The following is a 19300-nucleotide window of genomic DNA, read 5'->3' as shown; positions in this document are numbered from 1 at the left end:
GAAAAAAAGTTTCATATGTTCTTAACTGATAGTAAGAAAATTGCATATGTAACTAGATAAATAATAATTATTAGAAAAATACTGGCTAAGTAAAGCTGAGAAAAATATTTAATACTTGTAATTAAAACTATATCTTTATAATCTTCATGAACATAACACTATTATTTTCTTCCCACAGAGTCTTTTGAGATAGATAAATAAAAAATGTCACAGAGACAGGAAGAATTGACATGTTACAAGCTTTCCACTAAAATCGATAAAGGAAAATAAAGATAAAGCTATTTTTGCAGACAATATTAATACCTATTATTATTATTATTATTGTTAGCTGGACATACTGTGGTCACTAGAAAACTGCAGTCTCTTTACAGTATTATCCTCTGATATCTTGGAGCTTCCCACTTTACAGTCTTCCTGAAAATTAGGAAAAGCCTTTGGATAGCACTCTCAAGGGTACAACAATGCCTACCCATGAAGAGAACAAACCCATCACTAAGAGTTCTGATAAGCTTTAAATGGTAGATACATTAACAAAAAGTAATTGAGTATTCAAAGTCTTCATGGAAGCAAAAATAAATATCGAAGAGTACCCAAATAGCTAAAAATATCCAAAATAATTTTAACTGGAGTGTGTTTCTTTCTGAAAAGTAAAGAAAACACAAATAAAGGTAATAAAATGTCAAATTCTTTCATTACAGTTTCACATTCATGACCTACACTGTATCACTTATTGGTAAGTGATCATGCTGCCACAAGGGAAACGATAACACACTCAGCAAGACTGAAATAGGACGAGACAGCATCCTTGCAGCCCCAGCGAAGCATGAAGTCAGTCTACTTACGATGACTGGAACCACTCCAACCCTAATGATACCTCATTTACTTTCTAACATTCTGTTGAGATAGCGAAGTTGCAGTACAGATTTGGAAAGCCACAACAGTCCACTGCTGATTCATGCTGTTAAATCATGCTGTTATTACATTATATTTATGCTACTATCACACTACTTTATGATGGGAGACTTCATTATGGTCAGAGCCGGAGCAGATGATGAACTACATGTCAAGAAGAAACAACTCTTGCTTGCCTGCGTTAAAATATATAAAGTCTATACATCAGGTGAAATTAATTCTAGTGATAAAGAAGCATTACAAGTTTTGGATACAGTCACACAGAACTCTGTTTCAATGCTTACACAAACATACAGGCATGTTTTGCCAAATGAAAGATTTAGCTGTTAATCACATGAGGACAGCAGTTAAGCTGAGACTATAACAGAGTTCTTTTTTTCCTTTAATCCAAAGAGTCTATCTTTACCTGTGTTCTTTACATCTTCAGGAATTCTGTGGTTTGGATTTTTCTAGTGCTTTTTACAGTGCATCTTCAGCAACTCTATTTAGCAACTATAATCAAATTATTTGAAAAAGATTGCTAGGAATCTGAAGAGCAGGAAAAGATAATTAATCGTTCCCTTCTATAATTTCAGCCTCTGGACTACTGACAAGATTTTATCTGAAAAGGCAAAACTTTGAAGCTTCTAGATTTTAATACCTGATCTGACGTCAAATGGGTGGATCAGAACATCTCTAAAGAAAATACAGTCGTAGATGTCATCTACATAAGACATAGATGATATATCACATATCTTGAAAGGCTAAAAAAATTGTTAAAAGTACAAAACATTTTAAAATTTGTAGATCTTAATATAGTACCCAATTTGAGTTCTAGCAAAGCATCAAACCCCTTGAGTATGATTATGCTTTTAATTCAGAGTGAATAGGCCAAGAAAGAAGACACATTAAAGCTCATCAGAGCATCAGCTACAAACATGACCCATCTGCAGTTTAGACACATAGCAACAGCTACTTTTAGCTGGTTTTCTAACTACAGCTACTCTTTCAATAATTTTGATAATTACACTCTCCCTTCTCCCTTGTCCCGTCCCTGCATCTGGGGTAAAAAAGCTCTTACCACACACTACGAAAAATTACTATAAAATTTAGTATAAATTTGCAGAAATATTACCAATATACACAAGTGAATATAGCAGTAATCTGGAATGCTTTATCATAGTGCCACTGCTTTTACGCAAAACAGACTGAGACATGCATCCTTTAGGTAGATACGTGTGAAAATCATGCAAGTAATGTAAATCTTATTTTTTGCAGAAATTTTTATCATTTCAGTTAAAGGATTGGGCAGTCAGCTGGCAGGAAACTCTTCTAAATTCACAACATGAGTGACTTGGTGACCAACTGTACATTAAAAAAATACCCAATGAAAGCAAGCCCCAACACTATGGGACTGATTTTTAAAATTTGTTCTTGTGCTTTAGATTTCACATACACAAGCTAATTAAGAGATGGAAGACACATTGTGTTCAGCGTACAATCCTACTAATATCTTTGGAATCCCTTATCCTCTTTAGTAGGTTTTTAATGGGGTAAGTTATTTCAGTAATGAGAAAGCACAGACTTCAACTGAGTACCTAGGTATTTTGAATTAGAGATGAACTTTAAATCTTCTTCTGTAACAATAACGATTTACTATAAACAGTCATCTGAATATAAAGGTGTCATTAATATGTGGTCACCTCTCAAAACAGAACTAAAATTGAGGTTTGGACACAAAAATATCATAAATTAATATAAGAAGTAAGAACTCAGATCGCACTTTCCAGCTACTCCTTTTTCCAACCACTGAACAATACTGTGCATTGGTCACTTCAGAAATCACCTATCAAAACTTTGTATTTGAATTTCTAATTTTGATCAAATCTTCAAATAAATTCAGTTAGTCATTTCATTAGAGAGTATAATTTTGGCTACTGAATTTCTTTTGCTGAGTATCTAGACTTTAGTTGTTGTGAAATAAACTGGGATATTTTCCGATCTGTTTAAATTTGTGATATCCATTAAATTAGTTAACATATTTTTAGATCACATCATTTTTCCTTCAGTTGCATCTATATTTATTCTGTGTCTAATTCTCTCTCCATTAAGTCTGTAGAAATAGGCATTACAAAATAAATGTTAAAACACCTTGCAATTTCATGTTTCCAGCATTAGTCATTTTCTCTTGGTCAACTTTCTCAATTCCATTGGTATTCACCACATCACTTTTATCTGAATTAGTTTCAGTATAATTTGTTGACACACTGACAGTCTGGCATTGCTTTTCTACAGTAAATGTCCTCTATTATGTAGATATTTTTATCCTAAGGCTCAAATTGTTAAGACAGGCATCCTTATGGAAGACAAAATATGATAATACTGCAATTAAGACAAACTCAGTGTTTACTCTGAGAAAAGAAATAATTTGATGAAACCATTCAAGATACAGCATGATTGTAATGTAGCAAAAATGAAATCTGGACTGATAAGAACATCCAATGGAATTTGCAAGAATCAAAAATTCCCTCCAGTTCCAGGAAGCGTACCGTTCTGTTAAAAGGTGATAATTCAAATGTCATGGCAAGTTACACATTACATGCTGTTTCCATGCAGAAATCATAGTTGCAAGGTATATAGATGAATACATTAAAAAGCACAGTTGTTTTTTTTACCAAAGAGATAGCATAGGCAGCCTTTTCTGCTTTGAATGTTTTTGATTGGTTTTTGCTTTCGATGGTGGTTTTTGGGGTTTTTTTTGAACATGAAAGGAGATTTGATACCTTTGAAGTTTTGCCAGTCCTAAAATTTCTGGTTGTAATTTCATTTTCTGTTCCTAAAAAGTCTTACCTGGTTTTGATACCCATTTAAAATCAGCTAACAGCAGCACATCCAGAATGAAACAGCACTTTTTAAAAACAGGGATGACACCAGAATATGGATGTAAAAAACTCAGCTCAGCTTTTTCATCTCATTTTCTGCCAGGATCTTATTATGCAGTATTAACAATGATATGTGTTAGTCTCAACTATAAAATGGAAAGAGTAAAACCTTCATATCTTGGTAAAAAGCTCTGCCAATTATATTTGAATCGCTCTGCATATTCGAAAACATTTTTTGTTTTGAAGCCTATTGAACTTATATTTTATTGAGTCTTAATATGCCCAAGTGAATAGTCTTTGAAAAGAAGTATGATTGTATTTATGTAATAACAGTGTGCCTCTGGACACCGAGGTCCTACTCAAAATATTCAAGACTATGCATTTTTCTCTCTGTGTACAATTTAACTCTTCAACAGTAGCATTTACTAAAAATGGTGAGATGAATTTGTTGAATAACTCAACTGAAGTCAAAACTGAATTACTCTGTTTCACTTAAAGTCAACCAAAGACCCAGAGGATTATCAAGGATAAGTGAACAAAAATCAGTCCTTATCCCTGCATCTTTCCCAAAGGCTTATTAGACAAATTACATTCTTCATACCCGTTGTATGTTATGTATATACTCTTCATCTCGTTCTTTTTTCTAGAAGTGAAATAAAATTCTATTTCAATGTCGTGGTTTAAGCCCAGCTGGCAACTAAGCACCACACAGCCGCTCACTCACTCCCCCCAGGTGGGGTGGGGGAGAGAACCAGAAGAGTAAAAGTGAGAAAACTCGTGGGCTGAGATAAAAACAGTTTAATAGGTAGAGCAAAAGAACACTGCGCGGAGAAGCAAAGCGAAAGAAGGAATTAATTCACCACTTCCCGTCGGCAGGCAGGTGTTCAGCTATCTGCAGGGAAGCAGGGCTCTATCACGCGTAGCGGTTGCTCGGGAAGACAAACGCCATTACTCCGAATGTCCCCACCTTTCTTCTTCCTCCCCCGGCTTTATATACTGAGCATGATGTCATATGGTATGGAATATCCCTTTGGTCAGTTGGGGTCAGCTGTCCCGGCTGTGTTCCCTCCCAACTTCCCGTGCACCCCCAGCCCACTCGCTGGTGGGGTGGGGTGAGGAGCAGAAAAGGCCTTGGTGCTGTGTGAGCCCTGCTCAGCAGTAACTAAAACATTCCTGCTTTATCAACATTGTTTCCAGCCCAAATCCAAAACACAGCCCCATACTAGCTGCTATGAAGAAAGTTAACCCCATCCCAGCCAAAACCAGCACATTCAATTATGACATACAATGTGATTTTTAGATGATATCAGAACTACTTAACCGTTCCAGCTTCTCACTTAAATGTAATTACAAAATTGTGCCAAAACCATAATTTTAAAAGTTTAGCAAAAGTTATTTAAATAAACTTAGTGACACAATGACTAGATTTGCCAGAGACTGTCAAGAGTCCTCTGTCCCTAAACAGCTTTTTTTTCCCCTCTTTGTTTTTGATTATCTCTTAAAGGGTTGAGGGAAAAAAAAATTTCTTACCAACTTGATTTTGATTAAGCTACTGATTTATGAATTCTAGGACAATATTAAATTTTCATAAACTTGGATTCATTGTGCTGTCTGCACACTAGTAGCATTAATGGTATGTGTTTTGCTGAATGCTACAGATTTGCTAAAGCATTTCACCCTGTATGTTGTATAATTGAACATAATAAAACTGTGGATCCTCTGTATCTTGGAAAAAACTTTATTAGTTTTTGGGTTTTTTTAGAAAAACCTATCATCACCCTGTGTAATACCCTAATAATGCGGAGAAACGTAAAATACGGGTGTCATCATCTGTAACAATATATATACCGTTCTGTTTTTTAAAAAAAACCAACAGCAACACCATATTAGAAAGAGCATTGTAAAGTTATTTTCTGATCTCAGTTAGTTGGATGACAATAAGTTACTTGCAATGTCTATTACATTGTTGTAAAATAACTATTACAGAATTTCATCTTACTTTTTGTAATCACTTCTGAGTCTTTTACTGGGAAGTATAATTCAGCATAGATTAAAATTAGATAAAGTGACCAAGACAGAAACTATAGTTTCTCACTATTAAATACTGATAAAGTAACTGCAGAAATCATTTTATTTGCTTGTCATAGGTCCAGTGAGTGACACTTGCATCATTTCTGCTTTGTAGTTTACTCCAACAATAACAGCACAATATGCTACAAAATCCAGCATCAGTTAACCACTGCAACATTTCAACCTTTCTAGATTTCCAGATTATACAGACTTGGGAAAAAAAAAAGTCCAAGTACTGCTCTTCACTTCAGGAAAATGTTGTTATCCATCATTAAATATTTTATGCATGAATGCTTTCGGAACTCATCAGAATATGTGGACCCAAAAACTAGGTTCTATAACACTGTTCATAAAGAAACCTCCTTTAAAACAACAATGATGGCACGACATTCAGTCCAGGCCAGTCTCATTCACTCCAAAAGTTGCATTTGCTATTGATTTTTGATGCTACATCTGGGCCTATTTATTGGGTGTCAGTTCATTCTGCAGGGACAACCTTCAACAAAAACAATCAAGTATGGGACATAAAGCCATATTAAACATTTTCCTGCAATTAAAACAACAACATTAATGGAAACAATAGAGAAAAAAAGCACTTCATCTAGCACAAATCTCACAAAGCAATTTCCATTAAAAATTGAGAATTAATTCCTGGGGCAAATAGGAAAAGCTGACCGACGGCACTGTAAGGTTAATGGGATCAATCTAATCACATTCAAAATATGCAATTTTCAGGGAGTATAATTAAATAAAGATTTTGGTAAACTGTGGAACTTTGCAGATGTGTAACACTAGGTAGTCAGCTTTACACGATTAGAGTGTTAGGATCCTACAGTTTTTATGGTACACAAAATTTGAGAAAGAAATCATTACTACACCATTGTTACTGGAATGATCTCTAAAGTTCTAGATTCAGGTAACTCTCCACGTCCTCTGTTTTCTGTAATCCTTTACATTTCCTTCTTCAGGAAACTCTGATTCTGAACAGACTATTATGGTAGATAGTCAGGGACCAGGTGATACGTCAGTAATAATATTTTTTAGGTTGCTCTGCTAATTAGTGACTATACCAAATGGGTAGTAATGGAAAGGTTTAAAACAAATCAATAAAATACATTACGTCAATTATTGGCAAGAGTATGCAGAACGCATAGTATGATTTTACAGAATAACTACAAAGAAAATAACAATGCACTCTAGGGTTCACTCAGTTGCAGTAAAGGGATGAAATTCATTACTAAACAAGAGTTAAAATCAACATGTTCAGAAGTAGAAACTAGGCATCTTATTGTTTGTACATTTGAAAATCACATTCCTATTACCACCACATGGATGTGTTTTCCACCAAAACCATATTGTATTCAAGGCTATAATACTAAATTCCTTACACTCCAATAAGAAGAATAAAAATAAAAGAGCTGCACACAAAGGGGCAGGGCTCGGGACTCTCGCATAGTCAAGTAACTCTGCCCTGAAGAATGAATGCATGCTAAAGAAACATAGACCTTTTCTTTCCCATGAAAATGTTCAGAATTTAAAGGTAACTTTCAAGCAATACGAATTGTATAAACGCTATGCTCCACAGTTTTTCTCCACACAACAGCAAGTTTTACAAGTGGAATTATGTTCAGTATCTTTTTCCCCCTATTCAGCAGTCTCCACTGGATTTGCTCCCGGATGCTTAAGAGCTTCCCTCCCTCCTCCTGACTGACGTCTCTGGTAACCGTCAGTACAGGAAACGGTATTTGGGCTCGCAAAGAGACATTCAAATCTTCAAGTCTTCAAGGAATTTTCAATATTCAGACCACTAAATGTAGGCATTTAACAGATTAATTCTAATTTCTGCCAGTGCCATGATCCTTTGTAATTAATAGAGTGAAATAAATATTTGCAGCAGTAGGGTGAGATCAGAAGTGACTGATTCACACTCATGTCTTTCCACTGACTACAAATGTAATTTAAAGTGACTTTATTTCTAATTTAGACCTGGCTTACAGGATTGGCTTTATTGCATTAAACCTTAAGCCTAACTACATAACATAACCCATTTTCAAACTAACTGGTCTCTGTAAAATGAATCATATCTACATATCATATTTGTACTGAACTATGGATCTGGTTAACATCTTTCTTTTGTTACTTAAAAGATTAATATTTGAAAAATAAGGAAGACAAATATTAGCTAATGTCACACATAATTGATTTAGCAAATACAAATGCGCGCCAATTTTGTCATACAGTTGCTTTGTTCTTTTTGAAGAACACAGAAAAACATTAGAATTACAACTTGGTCCTACTAATATATGGTATTATGACCTCAGCTGTCTAATACATTAAATCTGTTGTCAAAGATTTTGTTCTGCATGAAAGAAGGGGTAGAAGTTAATGAATTGCTATATATTGCACATGAAAGCCAAGCACAAAACTGCACTTTCAGTGCTCACATTTGAACTTTTTAATTTGATGCATCATCTGAAATTGCAACATATTCCCTGATTATCACAATAACAAACTATTCAAATAGTAACTTAATTTGGAACTAACTGAAGAACGCTGTCTAAATGCAATTTTTCAAAATGCCATGAATATTTACACGGAGGAAAAAAACAGAGTATCCAAGATCGTAAATTACTATATCCCTTCTTAAAGATTTTTTTTAATAATAAACAAATGTAGAAATATTACACACGAACACTTCTGTGTAATGAGTCAAAATTTGTCTCCAAATTGTTCTGATGAGTGACGTAAGTTTTCTTAAGACCCTTGTTCTTCAAGCATACTCCCCCCACCCACTTGCACAAAAAAGTAGCTCACAATCACTGGAAAACAATTCTCTGTATTCTTCTTACTTCTTACAAATTTCCTCTAGAAACAGACACTGCAGCTTTCACAGTCATGTGCCTTGTTTGCTCTTAGGTGTTCTCGACTAATGTGCTGGGGATGAAGGCACTTGTTACTATGTCCCAGTACCTTGATTTTCAGATTTGTCAAACTCCTGAGTAATAAATGACTTGGTAAAAGCCATGTGACTTGAAATTGCACTTGGAACAGGTTATGGTAAAAATGAAAATAAAGTTACTAAATCCCAACATTCATAATAAAGAGTACAGTTACAAATATTTATAAAATATTAAAAAATTAAGAAAATATATTTATTCTACTTATATCAATATCAAAACCTGAAGACCCTCTTCCTGTTTTGTATCACCAAGGTTTCACCTTTCTACTTTTCATGCTGCATTTCCAAGACAAGAAGTCCTACTGATATAGTATGCTGACCCTGTAGAGCTAGTCTCCTTCAGCAGGGATTTGTTCAAGGAACGTGTGGACAAGGCATTGCGGGACATGGTTTAATGGGCATGGTGGTGTTGGTTGATGGTTGGACTTGATGATCTTACAGGTCTTTTCCAACCTTAATAATTCTGTGATTCGGTGATTTTGAAAATTTCTGCTTTGCCAATCCTGTTTCAGTATAAATGAATTATTTTTTAAAATAATATTCTCTAGAGTAGAAGATGGGTCTGTTAAAAACTAGACAGATCTCCCAAGGTAATTCATGGCTGCAGTAATTAGGTATTTACCTCTTTCCATAAGCAGCTAAATCTACTACCCAAGGACTTAATTTACTCAATTGCTTTGGAGAGAGCAAGGCTTAGTTTACACTGATTCCTGTGATTTTCTGATAATATTAGACTAGTTCCTAGCACAGAGTAACTTCTGAGTGTCAGCAGCAAATATATTTTCAAGCTACTTGCAATTCAGTATCATTGTACTATAACTTGCAATTTTACCTATTCCAAATATTTTGAGGAGTAACCACGACTTCTGGGAGAGGGAGCTAGATGGAAAGAGGGCAACAGAAACAGATATGCAGATTTCATATTCAGATACAGAACCCAAAATTTATCTGTATTGCTGGAGGTAAGTTAAATATTATTTTTAAAAAGTCAGATATGAGTAACGCATTATTACTATGAACTCCTGGCCTATAAACTCAAGCAAAAGAAGGAAAAAGAGGTGAATTCAGGTATAAAATTATGCACATTGCTAGCTGAGCAAAATGTAACTCAAAAGTGGGGGTTTTCTGTTTGTCCATTTGTTGGGTGGGTTTTTTATGATTTTTGTTCTCAGCTTTGCATATTTATAGTAAAGCTTTTGATGAAAACAATGTATAACATAAGAAAAAATAGGCCTACAGTCTCAAAAGGATCACAGAAATCCACACTGAGGCTTCAGAGATAAGAAAGGGTAGTGTTAGGAGTTTTATTTCATGCTTCTTAAACCATTTTTAGTGTACTGTATAAACCGGTCAGAATCTTCCAGTAACCATCGAGACAGAGGGCAACTCCTCCTCCTGGTACAAGGCAAGCACCACTCGTTTCTCAAAGTGAAAAGAAGGATGATGTACAGTCTATCCTTTATATTTCAGTTTAATACTAAAATTTTGTGATAATAATTTCTGTGGGACCAAACTTGTATGTCTAAGACCGTATGATAAAACGTCACTGCATTTAATTTACAATATACTCACATGTGGAGATCAAGTCAAGATATTAATGATAATCAAAAGATGCAGAAGTTTTTGACTAAGTTGAGTAGGCTTGTTAACTCAGCAGTTAAATCGAAACTGTAATAGCTGAAGTCAGGAAAAATGGACATCTGATGTTTTTTCCCCTATAAGACTGTATTTAGATACAACTTTAACCAGTCACCTCATTCTCTGTTGATTAAGCTCTTTGCAGTTCTTATTTTAAGTTGGCCCTTCTGAATATAAATGATTCAACAGTGCTAACTCCCCATCGTTTACTGCCAGCACTCAGAGATTAAGGAGCAACCACTTCAGATTGCTAGCTATGATGTTCAAAGTCTAAAACAACAGTTTCCAGTTTCTTGCAACCCATGACAATATATTGAATGTCTTCCAAAAGCGCTCACAGCAGGGAATAAAAATCACAGCAATGTTAGTAGTCAGGCCCTTTAAAGTTAGAAAGATTTCCAGGTTCACAGTCCTTAACTCTTTACAGGTTTTGGTACATTCACAGAAAAGTCCATGTTAGCTTCCATACACAGAAGAGTGAAGGCACAGGATCCAGAATCACAAAACCATCTAATCATAGAGCTTACAAAGAAGAGGTGTAAACACTCCTCTGTTCAGAAAACTAATCTGTTCAGAGACATTACTTTTTTTTTTTTTTTAAATAGAGAAACATTTATTTTTACTGCAGTAGCAATGGGAACTAAATTCTTTTTTAAATCGAGAAACATTTATTTTTACTGCAGTAGCAATGGGAACTAAATTTCTAGCACAGTACACACCAAGAAGCTAAATTAAAAATATATTTATTAGTTATGCCTCATATCATATGAAGTGAGAAGACCTGTACTTGAATGCAAAAAAAAGTAACTATTTAAAAATTCACATCCTAAACTAGGAACAAGAGCACAAAAGATTAAGGAAACCTTTATTAGTGCAGTTGAGCATAAGCAGATGGTATAAAATCACGTTTCTGATATACGACATGGTCCTATAGTAGATAATCACTAGGAAGAATAGTCATATTAAACTTTTTAAACTAAAGCCTGTTACTCATGCAGACAGCAGTATGAATCGAATTTGTCTTCCAAGCATCTCATTATCCAATTGCCTCTGTAACCATCTACTACTAATCCCATTTTTCAGGGTGCAAAGTTATATTATTTAACTTGTGTAGCTGTAGCAAATACACACTCTGACAGGTGTATAGAATCAGATTTGTCTTTCTTTAAATCCTTCTCTTTCAAGTGATTTTAGTTCACATACAAGAATCTAATTTAATAGACATGTAAGTTCATGTGAAAAGTGAAATAAAAAATATACCCGTAATAAATGTAACAGTCCAAATGCTGATAAATGCAAGCTACAGACTCCTTTGTGATTGTATACAAATCCTGTAATACTGTAATGAAGAAAACTGGAAGAAAAGTCAAAGAATGAAACAGACAATATGCTCATCACCTATATGTTCCTAGAAAACATTTCCAGGGAAGAAAAACAAGCTATTCTCAACAGCTCTGGTTTTAAAGTGTTCTCACTATTTCCAACTTTCATGTTGAATATTAACACCATTTAATATAGGTGTGAAATCCTCTGCAAGAAAGTTAAGCCGGTTGGGGTTTTCTTTTTTAAATTTGACATTAGGCCTGAAGTAACACAAGCCAGTAACCTTTAGATGCCAAGGGTTCACTCATAAAAATAGAGCATTATTCCTCTATTTCAGGGGATAACATAAAGCTTCAGGAACTTTGGCACCTAATAGGCAGAAAACAGATCAAAGTAGAAACAATTGCCTTCACACCCCAAAAAAGCTGACAAATGTGAGGAAAAAGACTAAAAGGGCAAGCTCATGTGCTAAATGAGACTTGAAATATCAGTAGTGTATTCTTACCATAAATCAGAAGACATTAACCTGGGCCTTCTCTACTCTTACGTGAAGTAAGGGGGCAAAGTATTCAAGTGAGCTGAGATTTAGGAAGAGTGGTAGGTAGTAGTGAACCTTCTAACCCTGAACTGATTCTAATTAAGTGATTATTAAAAAGGGAAGGAAAAAGGCAAAACAAACCAAACCAAAGGTGTTGACATTGCTCACTCCATCACTAAGCTAAAGATGCACTTCAAAGTCAGTCTGTATCTGACTTTCATTCAAATGCAGGCTCTGTGAAATGTTTCACTACCCTCTGAAACAGGCAACCATCTTAAAACTAACATATACAAAACCTAAGATTTAACTAAGAATAAACCCGACAACTTCATAAGGCATAAACATTTACGTAAGTAGTAACAATAACCTTTATATCCTTAAATTTTTATTCATCATATGATGTAGGAAGATGGTGGTTCACATTAACATTTGAACTAACATTAGCTTGTAATACTTCACCATAATTAAACATTTTAAAAAATCAAGAGCATTTATCTAAATTTTAATAGGACAGACAATTGTGCACACATTCATTTTGATCATGAAGCAAATAAGGCTTACTCCCTAGTATTTCTATAAAATAATGATTAAAGAACCATTATTTTAAAGATCATATAAATCAGAATAAAGACAGTCACTACCCCAAAGATTTTATGGCTCAAGTATAAAAAAAGAGACAAAAAATTCAAAGAAAAGTAAAAAGAAGCAACACAAAACTAGTCAATGTGACTGTAAGTGCTATTAACAGACTCAAGTCTACCTGTCAATTCTATTCTGGGCATTGCAGAAAAACAGAACTTACATAAGGATTTAGAGGAAAGTAACTGAGTATCTGCATTAGGTGCTCCATTTAAGCAACGCAGTCAACCTGTGAGATAGCACAGATACTTTCTTGCGAGCTCAAGTGTGTGACGAGGCTGTCATCACTGGCTGATAAACTGGCAATCAGCATCTCAACACTGAATATGAGATGACATGTAAGGTGTTGGTATTAGTCCATTAAAGGCCTTGAAAGAGAAAGCGTCTAAGTCTTCCTTGGTGCTATAAAGGAAAGGGAGCTAAAGGAGATGCAAAGCAAGAAAAAATGATAAACTGAAAAATGATCTTTACAGCTTCTTTGCAGTCTGAGTGAATATAAATGAAGCAAAAATGCGTTTGTCAAAGCCAAAGAAAAGGACATTGCAGTAATAAAGACGTGGGTTGATGACAGCATGGGTGAAAATGTCTGTCAGACAGACAGAGAATCCTGTATCTTAGAATCATGAAGAAGAAAAAAATCCGCAAGACAGATTCCTTACCACAACATATTGAGTATCTTTTTATAGCTCAGCTATGTCAACAAAATGATAACTTACTTAAACTGAAAATTTGGACTAAATCTCTAACAGTTAAACCAGTATCAGTCCAACATTACTATTAGCTTATATTCAGTCTGACAGCTGAACCTAGTCCCTGAAGTCCTGTTTCCTTACAAATCTTTCAGATATCCTGTACAACACACCATTAAACTCAACAGCCATATTTTCTATTAATATTTTAATTCCAAATATGCCCAAAGTCATGCTTGAATATTTTATCACTTAACAGCATCAACCACTCACATCTCTCAAGAATTCAGGAGAATTTTGGAATTATGGCTGTATTTAGGAAAATGAGTAACAATAAGTCAAAGTCTGAGACATGCTGATGAACAGAAAGGTCTTCATTACTTGCATTTTTAATTATTTAAGCTTAGATAGTACAAATTAAATAAATTTCACATTTTGCATTCACATCACAAGTCATACTTTATCACATTAAAAAAAACATTGTATTTTTATCTATATTAAACTTACTACTTTTTTTACTTTTTTTAATCTGACACTAGTATGGAACCAGTGAATTAACACAGAACGTGATACTTCTGTTTATGGTATAAATAAGCCAAGAATGACCCATTCGATCCTATAAAACATCACATCGGTTACAAAGGAAAACCTGAACCAGGATTAAAAGGTCTTCCTTTTACTGTCTGCCCATTCCGTTCTCTGTTCCCTGACATGTGAAGTAAAAACTACTAATCTGAAGTATAAATAGAGCTACAGAGCTACCCAGACTAGCTTTCTGTACCTGGGTTTGTGGAGCATCCTATGTAGGTAAAGCAGACTCTCTACAAGTGAGCACCATGAGAGAATAACAAGCTCTAACTAAAGCGCTATAATTCTTTTCAGCAATCTTAACCTTTGTATTATACATGGGCATGAAATATATAAAATGTCTACCTGAAAATGTATCACTATAGTTTCACTGCTATCAAAAAATGACTCTGGGAAATCTCAAAATTACATGTAATAATTTTTGCCCTCATTACATAGCATTGCATTGAATAGCTCACTGCATTACATAGCAAATTTCAAAATGGGATCAAAGCTTACTAGAAAGGTTACAGATACCTTTTTTGAGCAGGACAAAATGTTAGCAACTATAAACTCCTAGCAAAACAAAGAAGTCTGACATTTTCCTCCTCCCCAGCTTCCTAAAATCAAATGTTTTCTCTTGGGACACTGCAGTTTGAAATAGTTATCCTTCGTTCACCATTGTACTGTATTTTACAGTAGTCAGAGAGGAACAATTTATAAGGACATAGACAAGTGGCATGGAATCTGTGGAAAGTCAAGAGGTGCCAGTTTTCATAAAGCAGAGACATGGGACAAATTCTACAAATAACGTTGTAAATTGTTCAAAATTTACGTATAAAGCATCACCTTTCTCCTCATTTGTCTATTGCTAAAACTTATGCCTACCTGCAAATCTCATGTTTCAGAGGAGGTCTACACTGATATCTTATTAAACAGATGGCAGTAAGAACAATAATTTGTTCAAACAGATTAAAATGAACGCAACTTCTATCATGACTTGATTATCATCTTACAGTGAGAAAATTATTCTGTCAAGTTCTTTCAAACATGAAAAATACTGGACTAGCATGAACACAGTTTTACACGTTTCTGTTACAAGTTTACATATACATGATTATTTGTATACATATATATAGTATATACAATATATACATTATTATTTCAACATCTGGATGCCTGAACTGGTTTCTTCCTCTATTTTCCTCATGAAAATGTATTTCCTTTGATATAATAATACTTAATTCTACAAATGTAAACCAAGTACCAAGTAGTTTTCAGGTTTTATCACTCCGTAGTATTAGTTCAGCCAGCCTAACTCCTTCCATTGCAAAATTTCTTTGTCTGCTACACAACATTACAGAAAAAAACCCAAACACAAAACAAGAACCGCACACACATGCTGTTTGGTTTATTTGGTATATAAATCTATTAATTAATCTGTTCATATGACAAAGAGTAAACACCACATACTTCTACTCATTGCTTAGGTTGCAACAAGACACACTTAAGAGAATGGAAATAAATGTCTTAAGATCAAAGATTCATTCCTATCATCATCCAGTCTATAACATTACTGATAATATACTTCACCAAATAGTATTGCAAACCCAAGTTCTTTAAAATTGGCCTTTCAAAACCTGCTCAGTGTCTCATCTGGCATATCACCACATCCGATGTTCTGGGGAAATTATTCTGCCTTAAAATTCCTGTGAGGTTTTTAATTCTACTGAAAGAGGTCAAACAGACAGGTAAAAGAAAAGCGTGAGTTTTCACAGCTAGTACTAAAGAACCAGACCCTCCAACTGACAATTAGGAGAGACTTGCCATATCTATCTCATGCGCAGAAAAACGAATACAAGGCACACTATGTGCAAGAGAAATGACTGGATGCATGTTTTGATGATTCTTGGTGTAGTCTACAGAACACAAATTTTCAGTACAAAATGTACTATGACTTCTCAATAATGTGAATTCAATGCAGTCGGAGTACTCCAACAGCACATACTGAACTTCCCAATTTTCCAATGTAGTTTAAATGTCTATTACTTGAGCTACTACTTTGAAGACTAGGCAATGGTCTACAGCTATTATTAACAAAGCAGAAGAATAATGGATTTTATTCTTGCCTGTGGGAGAGAAGTATCATTTGGAGAACTGATAACAGTTTTAGTAATTTTAAAAGGTCATGTTAAACAATAAAGAAGGCCAAGCCTTTTAGTGATAACATATGATAGTGATAAAACTAGCACTAGTCTACAGATCTTCAAAATTACTAATTGCATTTCTATGTGGTAAGCAAGCTAAAGGAGTCTAATAAACGTGTTCCAGTGTGCTCCTGATTTATCTACTTCATAGTCTAGTTTACATAGCCTACAAAGAAATTAAACCATAAAGAAATACCGTAATTATTAAATAAGTAAACAAATCTGAACATATACAAGGAGAACAAAACTAATCTTCATAGTACCATACCTTGGGATTATTATTTACTTCAAACATAGTTGTAATACATTCGGTAGAGAGGGAAAAATTCTTATGAACTTTGGTGAAGGAAATCAACAGGAAAAAATTAATAGGAAGGATTAACAGTAAACAATTGTAGTTGAGAGGCATGGCTGCCAACAACAAAGTTGTTTGTGACAAAATACCGTAAATTGAGAAAATCTGACAGTGTTAGCAGGTAGTATAAATTAAAGCTGTTATGTTGTGCCCTTGGGCATTTATTTATTGCAAAGATAGGCAACAACAGTTAAAGTGCTCTGAACAAATCGTTTTATGAAGAAAGATAAAACAGATTGAAGTGATACACAAATTTACACAATGGTTCATTTGTACAGGGCAACAGAGTTCAGTCAGCTGGAGAGAAAATAAGCTGGTAATGGGCCATTTCCCCGGGGCAGGCAATGGTGGAGACTTTGCAGCATGGTTTGGTTACAGCCAGCCTGTAAACAGGACTTTAACGCCTTTCAGGCATTGTATGTGTATTACAGGGTAAAATTCAATATAAAGTATTTCTATAAAAGTGAACTGTCACCAGTTCACAAACATAACTGAACTTCTACAGGGGTATGCAAATGATTCTCTTATTTACCATATTCAAATCCCATTCCAAACAACTCTCTGATATGATCCTTGCTGGGAAAATATAAGGTTTTGAAAGGTAGGAATCTGAAGTAAATACTCTTACAGTCCTTTTATTTCCCACTGAAAAATAGGCTCCTTAATTCAAGAGACTGCTTGCCTAGCTTTTTTGAAAGTATGAACATCACCTTGTTAGAGTGTGCTGTTATATTATATGGATGAGGAATTATAAATAAATAACTCCAGTGATGCATTTAAGATTAAAAAAAATCCAGTTACCTTTTCAGAAAATCTCTTTGTGAAATACCAAGGCTTTACTTGTAAAAGCATCTCCAGAAATCATCTTCTCAAAGTCTGTTTCAGTTAAAACGGCTTTTTTTTTTCCAGAGTGGACAAAGAAAATACATCTCCTACTGCTTAGGGTCCATCACTTCAGGTCTAACAGTTTTGGAGCCACTCTAAAACAGTCAGACACCATCAGTCTTGGTGCAACTGCTACTATTTTGTCATAAATTCATCCCCAAGTAACGCTAAGAAGCTAAATTTAGTAAATACCACCCTGTGCTTGAAAAATATCCCCTTCACTTACTTGAAAATCTTTCTCTTCCAGGATCTCTCTCCTCCACCTGACAAGGAAGGCAGCGCAGACGTACAAGTGGAAGTGAGAAAACCCCTCTGGTTCAGACTAGAAAAAAAAAACCAAACATCTCTTCAATACACAAATAATACTTTTGATCACCAGATACCCCAAGTGCATTTTTAGCGCGTTCACTACTAACTACAAATGTCAGCTGAATCTCTCTCTCTTCATATCACAAACATGTTTGCATTTCATCTGTGCCAAACCTATTCATAGCTAGTATCTCTAACGGGAATTAAGGTGAGGTATGCATCCATTTCTCATATGTAAATTCATTCTTTACAGATGTGTTCCTTCCATTTCTGATGTTATTTGTTGGTTTGTATCTGGCATGAAATACTGTACTGTCTAGTTCAAAATGGTGGCGTGAACATACGCTTCATCTCCATTATTAAGAGCAAACTCTACTACTTCTAGTAGCTTTTTCATTATAAATTCTGCTATAGGTAATTATTAAGCATTTTAAAAATATACAACTTGGTCTATATTTGACTGAATTAGAGGTTTTTACTAAAGGAAAAAAATCTACTCATTGTAACACAAAACATTTACAACTCAGATTTGTATTCAAATTTGAGTATTTGTATTTCTCTGTTCTAGTTCAAGTCAGCAGATTCAGTTACTTTATAAAACCCCCCTTAGAAATTAAGATTTTATAAATATACCTAAGAGTTTAGAAAAATTTCTGATCCTATTTTTAAAAGACCACTAAGTTTTCTCATATTACCAAATTAATCTTAGATTTTATTTTATGTACCACTGAGAACTGAAAAAATAATTATGATATTTAATTATCAATGCGATGACTATGACCTAATGCTACGTAAAATATCATCAAAACAACATTTAAAAATAATAATTATAAAATTAAGCTACATAATCTGACACATGTAGGAATATTTAAATGCTGATATCTACATAATTTATAAGATCTAATTGTAGCACTTTAAAAGTATAGTAAATTTTTTTTCATATTCTCCACTGGTCATTTCAGAACCACAGTTTATCTGTAGAAAAATACAGTGTTCTGCTCAAGTAAAGTGAACTGAAACAACTTCTTATGTAACACACAACATGATAAAATACCTATTTTATTGCTGTTTAACCTAGAAGAGCACAGTATTTAAAATATTCCACATAACATTTGTAACAGTGCAATAAAGTAACCTCACTGCTATCACAAGTGGAGAAGGAAAAATACTCTCCTCCTCCTCCTTTTCCTTCGCCTCTACCCTTGACTGGTAGAAGTGCACAGTGTTCTACATAGGGTTGGTACGAACACCATGCTAGCAGCTACATAAACTACACATCACCCTGTCCACTGAGTCGGTAAGAGTCAAGAAAAGAGATAATGCCAATTATTTGCAGGGAGATATTAAG

At 34.5% G+C, this 19300-nt stretch overlaps 1 protein-coding gene across 4 annotated transcripts in view; it reads right to left on the bottom strand.

Annotated features, from left to right (window-relative positions):
• Window positions 1-19300, bottom strand: part of TBC1D22A (TBC1 domain family member 22A) — a 188721-nt gene that overhangs the window by 19615 nt on the left and 149806 nt on the right. For all 4 annotated transcript variants that reach the window (XM_059816198.1, XM_059816199.1, XM_059816200.1 and 1 more), the window contains one exon: window positions 17870-17965. In XM_059816198.1, the coding sequence (XP_059672181.1) occupies window positions 17870-17965 (96 nt within the window). The remainder of the gene's footprint in view (window positions 1-17869; window positions 17966-19300) is intronic.

The sequence above is a fragment of the Gavia stellata genome, chromosome 4 (assembly GCF_030936135.1).
Source record: "Gavia stellata isolate bGavSte3 chromosome 4, bGavSte3.hap2, whole genome shotgun sequence".
Classification (NCBI taxonomy): Eukaryota; Metazoa; Chordata; class Aves; order Gaviiformes; family Gaviidae; genus Gavia; species Gavia stellata.
Note: the sequence above shows the minus strand (reverse complement) of the source record. Positions and strands in the feature narration are given on the sequence as shown.